Source organism: Microtus oregoni, unplaced genomic scaffold (genome assembly GCF_018167655.1).
Source record: "Microtus oregoni isolate MIOR12 unplaced genomic scaffold, Mior012 000001F_ref0000356, whole genome shotgun sequence".
NCBI lineage: Eukaryota > Metazoa > Chordata > Mammalia > Rodentia > Cricetidae > Microtus > Microtus oregoni.
The window spans coordinates 4,347,211-4,361,305 of NW_024543060.1; the positions used below are offsets into that span (position 1 = coordinate 4,347,211).

Here is a 14,095-nt window from a genome sequence, read left to right on the forward strand (position 1 = left end):
AAGATTGACACAGGGGGTGAAGCTCAGTGGTAGGGCACTTGAGTAATGTACACAAGGCTCTAGATTCCATCTGCAGTAGCACAAGATAGATGACAGACAGACAGACAGATGTTGTGGAATGCAGCTCAGTGCTAAGGCATGTGTTACTATGTACCAGGCTCTGAGCTCAGAATACAGAATATTAGGGGGAATTATTTTAAATTATTCATGGAGGTTAGAGAACACACTTTCAGAAGTCACTTCTCCCCTTCAACTGTGTGGGGCTTTGGGAGCAAATTCAGGTCCTCAGAATTGGTAGCAGCTTCCTTAACCTGCTAAGCCGACTCAGTGGCACAAAATGTGCTGCCTGAACACGTTGCTTAGGAGTGTTGGTGGTTGAACCCAGGTCCTCACATATGCTAGTCAGGTCCTGTAGCATTGAGCTATATCCTCATCCTGTAAAAAAAAATGTGTTTTTATTCTATGTATTTTGTTTTATATTGTTGGTGTTATTAGTTTGGCTGAGACAAGGTCGTGCTGTGTAGTCCTGGCTGATCTTGCAGTGGCTATGTAGACCAGACTGGTCTCGAGCTCATAGAGAGCCACCTGTCTCTGCCTCCTGAGTGCTGGCATTTAAGGTGTGTGCCACCATAACCAGTCTGCGTTTTGTTTCTTGAGGCAAAAATCTCACTATATGGTTTAGGCTGGCCTAGAACTCATTATATAGTCTAGGCTGGCCTTGAACTTGTAACCCTCCTGCCTTTATACCCCTCCCCCAATTGCTGTGATTACAGTAGGAGGATGACATCCAGCTCTACACATAGCTATTTTTAAATGACTTCCCTTATTCATTACCACTAATTGCCTCTGTCAACTAGATGCATGGGTCTTTGTTGAAGCAGTAGTATGCATGTGACAGAAAAGCGAATAACAGAATGAAAGGCATAAGGTAACTGTATTTTTCATATTTTTTATATTTAGCAGCAACTTGTGCCATTGTTATAGATTATATGTATCATTTTTGTCTAGTACAATTGTGCCCCTGGTTGTCCTTCTGAAAAAGACAGTCATCTTACTCAAACCCAAGCCAAGGAAGACATCACATTTTAGATAAATTGCCAAGTTGCCCGGGAGATTGCTTGGGATTACTTTGCCTCCAAGCCAGAGGGCCTGAGTTCGATCCCCTGAGCGTATGGATCGAGAGAACTGACTCCCACAAGTTGTCTTCTGATCGTCAGACATACTAATGAATGCAAAATAACTTCTAAAAAGTTTGCCAAGTTGTTAGATGAGAAGAATGATATTCCACTGTTGTGTTTACACAGGTACTTGATAAGCCGTGGTGACTAAGATTTGAAGAGGCTGCTGCTGATTGTGCCTCTCTTGGTCGGTCAGACTGATGGTTTTCACATGCTCAGGGGCCAGCACAGTGCTTCCTTTGGAAACAGTCTAGGAGTAAGCTCTGCCAAAATTCCTCTTGACCTCTGTGTGTGTGTGTGTGTGTGTGTGTGTGTGTGTGTTTAATTTGTTAAGACTCCTTTAGGACTTTAACCCAGAGCTAACTGCAAACCTGTCCCAATTTGTGGATTATAGTGGTTTATAGACACTTTCAAGATTTCACTTTTGTTTTTCTTTGTCTATCTTTTGAGATAGGGACTCACATAACACAGGCTTGCTTTGAACATAGCATCCAGCCATAGCTGGCCTTGAACTCCTGTCTCTCCTGCCTTCACACTGAGCGTCCCACCAATGCCCGGCTAAAGGTCTATGTTTTCTGAATCAACTGATTTTAATTTGTTCTGCTGGAGCCAGTTTCACATAGAGTGAAAGAGAAAAGTCTGGGCTGGGCAGATGACTCAGCGGGTAAAACAAAACAATAAATAAGTATATGTTTTGTTTTGGAAACAGGGTTTTACAACGTAGCCCGGTCTGGCCTCAAACTCACAAAAGATTCACCTGTCTCTGTCTCCCAAGTGCTAAGATTAAAGAAGTGAAAGCCACCGTGCTTGGCTCAAATAAACAAATGGAATTGAAAAAGAAAATAAAAGAGTAAAGTTTGGTCTCTATCTGTCTCAGGGTTGAGTCCTTGATTCCCCCAACACAGACTTAGGGCAAGTTTCTCGAAACTCCCAACCGTGAAGATGTCTTTGCTTGAGATCAGCTGAAGAGTCACTTATATTTCTCCTAGTTTGCCACACAAGCCCTGTGTCTGCCTGGAACCTCTGTCGCTGGGTCCTGATTTATTCTCTCTCCTTCCGAGGATGCCTCATTCCCTCCAGTGGAACATGGGACATGCCTCCCATTCCGGGCATGGAAGATGCAGGGTGTGCACAGGCCACAGCCGCCGCCCCCCTGTTGCGAGCCTGCCTCAGCTGCCTGGGGATGAGTCATGCACGGCACAGGGAGGTTCCCCCGCTCCTGGCTTTCTGGTCGGAAGAACAGCTTCCAGACTGGGGCCAGCTGAAACCAGTCTCCCTTCGTGGCACAGACAAATGAACCCTATGACACTTCCTGTGGGTACCCTCCCCCCCCCATCTCCGCCTGACTGTCTTGAGTTTTTTCTTTAACTGTTTCATGTCCCCCGACTAGAAGATTGTGTGCTCATGTGGTCTCCCTGCTGGCTTGAGCAGTTTCCTCATCTTCGTTTCCCTTTGTACCAAGACTCTGGAACCCTCCCTTCGTGCTTCCCCACGATGACACCTATTCACTGGGGTGAGTCAGAATGGATCTTCTTTCTCCCTTCTAAGTTCAGGCCTCACCCCCACCCACCTGTCACCATAGGTGACACAGTCCCTGGGAAAACAGGCTCGTAATTACTGGCCCAGTATCATGGGAAGGATTCTACAGGCTTCCTTTTAGAGGCATAATTATCTTGAAACAAACAACAACAACAACAATACTTTATTTTCTCTATTTTGAGACAGGATCTTGCTTTGTAGCCCAGGCTGGACTTAAACTTCTGTTCTTCTTCCTCCACCCACCTCTCAAGTGTTAGGATTACGGATGTACCAAGCAAGACTTGTTTTATTTGATGCTGGATATCCAATCCAGGTCTTTGTGCATGCTAGGCAAGCTCTCTGCCAACTCCTAATCTTCTAAATGGATTTTTCCCCCTCCTATTCTGGGCCTCAAGCCCAAGCAAGGCCTCACACACGCTAAACCCATGTTTTATTACTGAGGTGTACCCCTGTCCCTCTTTACATTTATTTTTGGTGGGGTGGGGTATATGCATTGCCACAGCGTGAGGCTAAAGGTCAGAGCACAGTACAATTTACAGAAGTCAGTTATTTCTTTCCATTGTGTGGGTTCCAGAGGTCAAACTCAGGTCATTAGGCTCGGCAACAAGTGTCTTCACCCACTGAGCCACCTCCATGGCCTGCTACTACATTTTAGAATGTCCAGCATGACTGTTTTTTCCTTTCTTTCTTTCTTTTTTTTTTTCCTGAGACAGGGTTTCTCTGTGTAGCCCTGGCTGTCCTTGCTCTGTAGCCCAGGCTGGCCTTGACCTCAGAGATCCACCTGCCTCTGCCTCCCCAGTGCTGGGATTAAAGGTGTGTACCACAGTTGGTTTATTCTTTCAATTCCATTCAGAATTTTGTCACCAGCCCCCCTTTCATGGTTGACTTCGTCACTGGTGGTCGGGTTGAGGGTTTCTGGGTTCTTGGCTTTTTATTCAAGCAATTGAAATAAAAGCTCACAGAGAATTACAAAAGGATTAAGGAAACTATTTAAAGCAAAATAATAGAAAAAGACCAAAATATACCACAAGGGAGCAGTGACCATGTGAGAGTACCCCAGTGCCCTGATTGGTCAGGGCTACCTTTTATGGAGTTCAAAGGAGGGAGGAGCTTGGTCGTTAAGGGACAGAGTCTTGGTGGGTTCTCTGTTTTGACTAATGGATTGTGAAAGAATATTCTATCTGCCCTGCATGTCTTTTCCCACAGTGCTGGATTTTCATTACATGCACACCCAATTATACATAGGCATAAGAAGATAAATGGACTCTCCTTCAAAGTTTATGTGAGCTGGGCGGTGTTGGTGCAAGACTTTAATCCCAGCACTCAGGAGGCAGAGGCAGGAATATCTCTGTGAGTTCAAGGCCAACTTGGTCTACTAGAGCTAGTTCCAGGACAGGACCCAAAGCTACAGAGAAACCTTGTCTTGAAAAACAAAACAAAACAAAAAAGTTTACCTGGGTACAGATTTTCTTTTACTGTACATGTACCCATGTGCCCAAACCTAGTCCAGGAGGGGTCACCCTTCCCTCGCATGTGTTCGAATAGAAACTGTCCAAGTTTGATGGCCACTAAGAGAAGAAATCTGTCTATCCCATTGTTCAGAAAGAGGTGTGTGCGTAGCCCAGCACAGGTTGGGGTCTAAGGTCAATTAGGTGCGTTGTTCAAAGAACAGTGTGCGTAGTTAGGTAGGTAAAGGCAGCATACATAACCCAAACCCATACAGTCCCAAGTTACTCATCTATTCCTCAGGCTTGTTGGTCACAGCTTGAGCCAGTATTTCTAGGCAAGCATTCTACCAGTGAGCCACAACCCTCCCCCTTATTCATCCAGTATCTCTCTAAATTTTTGTCCTTGGGGAACAACGCCCAGTGCTTCTCATTAGGGTGTGAGCTCTAATTCCACAGCTCACTCCCAGCTTACCTCACCCCGTTGCCTGAGGTTTCAATAAATCCCTGTAAATTCTAAATAAGATTTGCAGACGAGCTCCAGAAACCTCTGAGCTTAAGGGGGTTCTGTGCAACCACAGGCCCTTCTAATCAAATCCCTCGGGTGCGGAGGGGGGTTCCCCCGAGGCTGTCAATGCATTTGTGCCACAACCCATGAATACTTTATGGTTGTCCCTTTGTGCTTGCTAATGGGGTCTGAAATGTACAATCTGCCTTGAATAACAGGGAAAGGATGCCCTCTCCCGACCCCAGCCTCGGTCCCTGAACGGTTTATGGAGGCCAACCAGACCCACTGGAGAGTCATTATTGATGTTTTTCAGAGAGGCATCTTTCCAAGGGAAGGAAGTTGGTGTTCATGTAGATGGTGAGCTCTTGTATGTGTGTGTGTGGGGGGAGGGGAGTGGGGTTCTGAAGCCTGTATATTTTGGAAGAAGAATTTTTAAAGTTCTGACCACAGGGATGCTCTGGTTCTTTAGAGGTCAGAAGGGACTTAAAATCTTTCACTAAAGGGGATGAGTTGGTTGTGGTGGCACACACTGGTAGGATATGATGAAGAAGAGGCAAGAGCATCACCAAGTTCAAAGCTGCCCTGGACTACACATTTTGGCAGTGTGTGATGGTGCATTCTTTTAACACCAGCATCAGGGAGGGAAAGGCTGGTGGATCTCTGTGAGTTCAAGGCCAGCCTGGTTCACATTGAGAGTTCCAAGGCAGCTATGGCTATATAAAGAGACATTTTCTTAAAAGAAAGAAAGAAAGAAAGAAAGAAAGAGGAGGACTGGGCAGTGGAGGTGCATGCCTTTAATTCCAGCACTCAGGAGACAGAGGCAGGCGGATCTCTGTGAGCTCGAGGTCAGCCTGGTCTACTGAGCAAGTTCCAGGACAGGCTCCAAAGCTGCAGAGAAACCCTGTTGCGAAAAAAAAAAAAAAAAAAGAAAAGAAAAAAGAAAAAAGAAAGAAAGAAAGAAAGGCACTTTTTATCTCTGGAACCATCTCGCTGGTGCTCTCTTTGCTGTTTTAACTGGATCACCACAGTTCGTTCACTCGGTATTTATCAGGAGGGCTGGGTACTTTTTTAGGAGTGACACCGGAGAAGACCCCATTCCCGTTGTTAAGTCCTGAGTCTAACATGAGACAACAAGACCTCCATATATTATTTAAATCATCTGGTAACCAAATGCTACTATGTGCCGAGTTCGGAGTTTCCAGAAGGAAAGCATGGACGTGGCTGGGTAGCGAGGCTTGACTTCTTGAGGGCCGTGCAGCTTGAATAGTTAGACTTTAACTGGCAGAGGAAAGGCTTGCTAGGGGGGGTGGAACTTGAGTCCAAGCAACCAGAGCCAGCATGTAGGATAACAGAGACAGTGTCAAATGCAGAGAGAGTATAAACGTGTTTGGGAGGCTCTAGGAAGTGTCACCGTTCATAATTTGAGTGGAACCAGAGCCACAGGGCCAGGATGGAGGGAGACCTTTGCTGAGGCCCAACACAACATTTTTCTCTCAGCTGATTGGATGCAGGCTGTGGTTTCTTTCCGTGCTCCATGTTGTGAGCGCCCCCGCCTCCCTCATTTGAGCCTAAGCCACTCCGGCTCAGAGATTGGACTTCTTTCCTTTTCAACATTTGTCTCCAGTGTAGACAAACGTCCCCTCTTTCGTTTCCCTTAGCATAGGTCAAATAAACACGAATTTAATAAAAGTTAGCCAGCATGACTAACATAACATAGCTCTTGTTTGTAGTTCCAGCACTCGGGAGGCAGAGACAGGAGGATTGCTTAGAGTTCCACTTGTGTATGTATGTGTGTGCACGTAGCAAACTGGTGTGGTGGCTAACACACTTGCAATGCCAGCGCTCAGGAGGCTGAGGCAGGAGGATTCTAGAAGGTTCAAACTGGTTGGGTTACAGAGTGAAGCTATCTCAAACATTAATGACAACAAACACGAGATGAAAAAAAAAAAAACAAAAGAAAATTTTTGCAAAACACAGAGAACCACATCATCCTTCAAGTAGTTGTCAAGGCATACCTTGTTCTTCGGGGCTTGAGATCAGTGCTGGGGCCCGCCCTGTCTAACCCATCTCAGGAGTCCTCTTAACCTTCAATACCTATGAGGATCCTTTGAACACTTAATCCTCCCAAATAGTAGTCAATTCCACTCAGCTGCCTAAACCCACAGCATGGTGGCTTTATCGTTTCAGGAGAGACACAGCTGGATAACTATCAAGGGACACCCATACCCATCAAGGGCCAATGCTTTCTGCTGAATGCTGTGACCGTGGGAGAAATTACTAGGAGCTTTAAAGCAAACACTGAAAGCTTAGAGAAGGACTCTGGTGGGCTGGGAGGCTCAGCTCCAGACTTGCCTTGCTTGCTTCCTGGGGACCTTGGTTTTGACCTCTTAGAACCCAGAGCTATTTCCTGACACAGATGGCCTTCTTTTCTGACTGCTTTCGCTTCGCTTGGTGCTCCCACGAGATCGAGTGGAAGAGCCTCAGCTTTTTTTGGCTCCTGTGTTGTTTCCAAAGCCAGGCCCACCCAAACCTCCTTTTTGAGGGCAGTGTTTTTTTTTTTTTTTTTGCTGTTGTTTTGTTTTTGTTTTTTGAGATCAGGTTTCTCTGTCTAGCCCCGACTCTCCTGTAACTCACTCTGTAGACCAGGCTGGCTTCCAATTCAGAGACTCACCTGCCTCTGCCTCTGGAGTGCTGGGTCTAAAGGTATGCTCCACCAGTCCGGCTTGAGGGCAGTGTTCACAAAAGGGAATGTTCCACACTGAGAGAACAAAGAGGCTGCAAAATAACTGCAAGAGGCTACAAATTCCCAGAAATAGGTTCAAATCTCCTAGTGTTTAGAGACATGACAATGATCTTTTCTCTTTTTCTTGAGACGGGGTCTCCAGCAGAGGCTGGCCTTGAACTTGCTTTGCAGCTGAAAATAACCTTGAACTTTTAAAGGTGTGTGTGTGTGTCTGTGTATACATGCAAGTCACACATACTTGTGTGGGCGTGTGCATCCATGTGGGTGCCCAAAGAGAACAGGAGATCCCCTGAAACTAGAGTTGCAGATGGGTGTTAACTGGCTTGGATGTTGAGGACTGAACTTGGATCCTCTGGAAGAGCAGGAAACATCTTTTGTTTTGTTTTGTTTTTCGAGACAGGGTTTCTCTGTAGCTTTTGGTTCCTGTCCTGGAACTAGCTCTTGTAGACCAGGCTGGCCTCGAACTCATAGATTCACCTGCCTCTGCCTCCCAGCACTGGGAGACATGCACCTCCATGCATGCCCAAATTTGGGAACTTTTTATTTTTTTAGTTAATTCATTTATTTTTAAACGTTTTATTGTATTTTATATGCATGTTTTGTCTACATGTCTGTCTATGCACCACATGTGTGCTTGATGTCTGTGGAGGACAGAAGAGGGTATCACAAACTTTGGAACTATACTTAGAGATGGTTGTGAGCCACCATGTGGGTGCTGGGAATTGACGTGGGTCCTCCAGAAGAGCAGCCATTGCTCCTAACCCCTGAGCCATCTCTCTAGCCCAAAGTTTAGGAATTATAAACAAATAAATAAATAAAAGTTTTTTGAGCTGGGGTTTTGTGTAACCCAGAGTTGTCTTGAACCTCATATGTAGCCAAGGATAACCTTAAACTTCTGATCTCCCTGCCTCCACCTCCTGACTTCTGAGATTACAGACACGTGTTGTTATGCTCAGTTTGTGGGGTGCTGTTGATTGAACCCGGGACTTTGTGCATGGTAGACAAACATTCTGACAACTGAGCCACATCCCAGCTTTCCAATCTTGAGCTTCTGATCCTCTTGCCACTGTCTCAGAAGTGCTGGGTTACAGGCATGTGGCACCGCCACCAGTTTACAGACACTGGGAGGCTCACACCCAGGACATCACCAGTGTTGCTCTACCAGCTGAGCTGCACTGCCATTTTCCTGTTTTCAAATTAGCATCCTAGATACCCAATATAAGATGACCATAGGCTAGGGCCATTTGTTGACTAGACTAATAAGATAATTAAGACTAGGGGGACAAGCCGGGTGATGGTGGCACATGCCTTTAATCCCAGCACTCGGGAGGCAGAGGCAGGCAGATCTCTGTGAGTTTGAGACCAGCCTGGTCTACAGAGCTAGTTCCAGGACAGGCTCCAAAGCCACAGAGAAACCCTGTCTCGAAAAAAAAAAAAAAAAAAAAAGACTAGGGGGACAGATAGAGTGATGTCACAGAAACCAAGGGAACCCAGTGTTTCCAGAAGGCCATGGTCAACACCAGATATGACAGATGAGTCAAGAAAACTAAGGACCAACGTCTACCTTGTTAGATTTGTAATGAGAAGGTCAATTGTACATACTACCGTGACGGTTTTATGGGAGCGTTGAGGACAGGTGAAAGCGTGATTAAATTAATAGTTGGTTGACTAATGACAGGTGAGGAAGAGAAGATACTGTAGACTATTATTTGGGTAGCTTGGTTGTGCAGGAGGCAGGGAGACAAGTAACCAGATGTGGATTCCTGCTTAAGGAAATGACCCTTTGATTTTCAGTCAAGAATTATTCTTTTGTCATAGGGCTTGGAGAAATCAATTTGGTACTGACTGGGAGCCTCCTCCCTGACAGCTAGATTTCAAAATGTTGGAGGGTGCTGTGCAAAGCGCCGGGGGTAAGGGACAGTTATCAACAGTCCTACCCAGATGTAAGTCCTGCAAATTACAACAACAGCTGGTTGGGCCATGGTGGCACTAATATCTTGAGGGTGACCAAGAGCTGTAAGATTGGACTTACGGCCCACTCAGTAGGTGGAAACTCAGATCTGGTACTGTAAAATTAACCAGGACTCCATGACTGGAGGAGTCATAGACCATAGAGGAGAGTCTATGACTATCATGTTGCCAAACTTAATATAAATATAAACTGTCTTCTAGATATTCATCCTTCTACCCATAGGTAAGTGCAGATCGTACCTCTCATCAAAGAAGCTTCTGATGAGAAGGAGATGGATTCTATTTTAGGGAACCATGACTTGTCAGAGTGTAGAAAATAAGTGACCATGAAGTGCCTAACCACAAATGGGACATTTTTATTTAACACACATTCTACACCCAAGGGTTTCAGAAGAGGGGGCAAAAATACTGTAAGGAGCAGAGGATCAGGACTTAGGTTAGCTCGTGTCTTCTGGACGTGAACTCTCAACAGTTTGGTTGCCTGCAAGTGACCATGTCTAGAGCAGGAGGCTACCTAATTGCTTACATCTTCAACTACAAGCATGAAGCAGAGAGGACAAACCGGAAAACAACGAGTCTTAAAGCCTGCCTCCAGTGACACACTTGCTCCAACAAAGCCACATCTCTGAAACCTCCCAAAACAGCACTGCCATTACAACCACTTGGGGACCAAGTGTTCAAACGCATGGGCCTACAGGGGTTGGGAAGAGGAGGAAAGGAGACATATACATTGTAGTTATATATGAAATTCTAAATAAAAAGAGATTAAGTTGTTATTATTTATTCTTGCTTTTCCTTGTGGGCTCTGAAGCTGTCAGGAAGGGTCTGGAGATGGAGGAGCTGTTGAAAAGGTTGTACAGGGGCCGGCTAACAGAACCTCGCTTCAATGGAATGGGGTGAGAGAAACTGAGTGTCTGAAGACTCCCATCTACTCTACCTGTGCCAGTAGAGTAGAGAGCTGTGACTAATCATACTGTGGGCACAACTGGAGTTGGGAATTTTCATGGGAGAGGTGTGATTTTTTTCACAGGAATTTTCTATGTAGATCAGGCAGGGCTTAAACTCTGAGTCTTTTTTTCCTTTCTTTTCATTTTTTTCTTTTTCTTTTCTTTTTTCTTTCTTTCTTTTCTTTTCTTTTTTTGATTTTGTGAGACAGGGTTTCTCTGTGTAGCTTTGGAGCCTGTCCTGGAACTCACTCTGTAGACCAAACCAGCCTCGAATTCACAGAGATCTGCCTGCCTCTGCCTTCCAGGTGCAGAGATTAAAGGCGTGAGTCACCACCGCTGGCAAGCTCTGATTCTTGAAAGAATGCACGAACAGGTGATTTGTGGGAGTGAGTTGATTCAGATTAAATCTTGAATTTAAAAAGTAAGTGGAATGCAGAACAGGAGCTGTTTGGAATTTCTGGGGACTGAACAGTTTGTATACAGATGTTTCGACTTCCAGAGATTGCAGAGGAGAGAGGGTGGATGCTGGCAGCCTAGTTCAGTCTAAGTTACTCAGTCTTACATCCTCGGCGTACAGATAATAATATCAACTGCTCCATCCAGTCTGTGTGAGGATTAAAAAGGCTCAGAGACGTAAAGGGCTTAGGGTGGGGTCTTGCACACAGTAGGTGTTCCATTAGGCATCATTATCAGGTCAAAGATGAACGAAATGAAACAGACAGCGAGCCAGGCGTAGTGGCACAATCCAATCACTGGGGAGGCAGAGGCAACATTGCTGTGAGTTCAAAGCCAGCCTGGTCTACATAGTGAGTTCCAGAATAGCCAGAGCTGAATAATGAGACCCTGTTTGGAAAACAAAAAGAAAGAAAGAGAGAAAGAAAGAGAGAAAGAAAGAAAGAAAGAAAGAGGCAGGACAAGGAAGGTTCCTTAGTATCAGGAACTGCCAAATCAACGGAACAAAAAGAAAAGAAATCAGGATGGATAGGTTTGCAAAACACCAGGAAGGAAAGTGAGACTTTCTTAGACCTAGTTAATCTCAGAGATACATTTTGAAGCCCTGCAGAACTACACTATTGATTTACAAAACAAAGGCACAGGAGAGAGGGCTTTTCTTTTTGCTCTTTTCCCATTCTCAAAGGTGACAAGACAGAAACCAGGACTTTTCCCATTCTTGCAACCCCCTGTCTCCCAGAGCCTGCTGACTTGACCAGCTCCAGTTTCGGCTTAGCTGGCTGTGGAGCTCCCGGGGTTCTCCAGGCTGCAGGTTACAACCTGCAGCTGTTTTTCTTCTCTCACCTGTCGCTGGATGACTTCCAGGCCTCTAAGAATCCTTTTTCTGCCTCTTCTTTAAGAAGTCAAAGGAGACCTAGAGTCCCAAGGGAGACTGTCCACACTTCCTCAGCGGTTTTGTCCTGAATTCCCACACACATATAATTTCCAATTGAAACTGCATAACCATTTTTCTTGCTTAGTTGCTTCTGTTTAAGAAGCTAGATTGGAGCGGCTCATTGCAATACCGGTAGTCGAAGGCAGGAGCGTGTAGTCTAGACTGGTCTCAAACTATGAGAATCATCCCGCTTTGGCTTGCTGAAGGCTGGGATTGCAGCGTGTCCAGTGCTATTCAGTTCTGACCTAGTAGTATTCATATCATGCAGTTAAGCCACTGACGCGTTCCCACGTCTTATTTTTGTGTTGGCTAAACAGAACATGTTTGCAGGGTAGACTTGGCTCACAAGTCACCAACTAGTAGTCTCTGCTAGTCTGATAAACAGTTTTTTTTTTTTTTTTCATTTGGTTTCATTGATGCGCACACGAAATGTACCTGGGGTCTTTACTGCAGATTGGGTGACACAGCTTTTGAAATTTGCCTAATTACTATCTCCATTTTACACGTAAAAGGATGAAATTTGAGCCACCAAATAACTTGACCATGGCCACGGGTTGGGAAATGAGTGGTATTTGAGTTGAGTTTGCTTCCATAACTTAAGGTTATGACTTAAAGAACTGAAAGGCTGAATTGAATGGTCTGTCCACTTCTCTCCAAGAATGAGTCAGCAAAGTGAGGGGAGCGGGGCATCATTAGAATCAAGGATCGGACTCTGAAGTTTTAAAAATGAGATGACGAGGTTTTCAGATGAAGGGTCGGCTCTCAGCAGCTTGGTCTCAAAGCCAATTTTGAAAGTTAAGAGTTGTGAGGCGCAAGCCTTTAGCCCTAGCACTAGGAAGTCAGAGGTAGACGGATCTCTGAGTTGGAGACCATCCTGGTCTACCAAGTGAGTTTACGTGACAGCCAAGGCTAGGTACAGACGTAGACCAGGGGGCTCAGGCCTGACACTACTTGGAGGCTGAGACAGGAAGACTGCAAGTTCAAGGTCAGTTTGAGCAACTCTGTGAACCGATGTGTAAACCCCAAGGGGGCGGGGCTGGAGAGATGGTTCAGTGGTTAATCACTAATCACATTGGTTGCTCTTCCAAAGGACCTGGGTTTAGTTCTCAGCACTATGTGGTAGCTCACAGCTGTCTGTAACCCCAGTTCCAGGGTATCTGACACCCTCTTCTGAGCTCAGCTGGCACGGCATGCCCTTGGTCACAGACATACTTTCAAGCAAACGCCCGTAAACATAGAAAAAGTAAACAAGGAAGCCACAAACAAAAAAACACTCACCCACCAAGCGAACAACTATAACAAACCCCCAAACATGGCCATAGAGATGGTTCAGTGGGTAAAGGCTCTGGGTGGCAAGCCGAATGACCTGGATTCCATTCCTAGGAGCCACATGGTAGAAGGAGAGAACTGAATCCTGAAAGTTGTCCTTAGATACATGCTCTCGCAAGTGTGTATAGACACAGAAACATAAATGAATAATAAATAAATAGGGGGGGGGAAGTCCAACACACACACACACACACACACACACACACACACACACACACACACACACAGAGCGGAAAAGGAGCCTTGGAGTGTATGTGGAAGTGTCTCTCTCTCTCTTTTTTGTTTTCTGAGACAATGTTTCTCTGTGCACCCTGGGATTAAAGGCATACACCACCATGCCAGGCTACCTTTTTATCTTTTTAAATAAACTATCTCTATTATCTCAAAAAAATAATAAAGGAAAGCCGGCAATTTAACTAACGGGTAGAACCCATGCCTAATACGCATAGAACCCTGATTTCAATCTCCATACCCCCCGCAAAAAAAAGGAAGAAAGAAGAAAGAGGAAGAAGTAAAGAAAGAGAAAAGGAAAGGGAGAGGGAAGTTCAGAAACTGCAACACATTTTCAAACTGGGGACAGCTGACTACAAGTTCCAGAGAGCGACGCGCGAATTTTCCCGCCGGCGCCTCCGCCCGCCTTTCGGAAACTACAAATCCCGGCATGCTCTGGGATGCACCGGTCCTCGCCCCTCGCCAGTTCCGCCCCCTTTCCCCACAGCCCCCGCCCGCCGGGTTGGACTCGGAGAGTTTGTTCGGTGGCCGTGGCAGACGGAGGTGCAACGATAACCCCGGCAGCGGTACGATGGACGACTCTAAAGTGAAGGTGGCGGTGCGGGTCCGGCCAATGAACCGACGAGGTGAGCGCTCGTCCCGGGTCGGGGGCGACAGGTGCCTGTGGTGCTTTAGCCTTGGCGTCCCGGGGGGTCCCGGCGGGCACCCCTCACCGCGCGTGCGCCTTCGACGGCGCGGCCGGGCCCTCAGCCCTCCGCCCCGCCAGCTGTCACCGCGCTCGCCAGGCCTTGGGCCGCTCCGGCCTCGTAGCCCGCCT

At 46.2% G+C, this 14,095-nt stretch overlaps 1 protein-coding gene across 2 annotated transcripts in view; it reads left to right on the forward strand.

The window, feature by feature from the left end:
- Positions 1–13,799: 13,799 nt before the first annotated feature.
- Positions 13,800–14,095, forward strand: part of Kif13b (kinesin family member 13B) — a 147,439-nt gene continuing 147,143 nt past the window's right edge. For both annotated transcript variants that reach the window (XM_041664373.1, XM_041664382.1), the window contains exon 1: positions 13,800–13,904. In XM_041664373.1, coding sequence (XP_041520307.1) covers positions 13,850–13,904 — 55 coding nt within the window. In that variant the 5' untranslated portion in view covers positions 13,800–13,849. The remainder of the gene's footprint in view (positions 13,905–14,095) is intronic.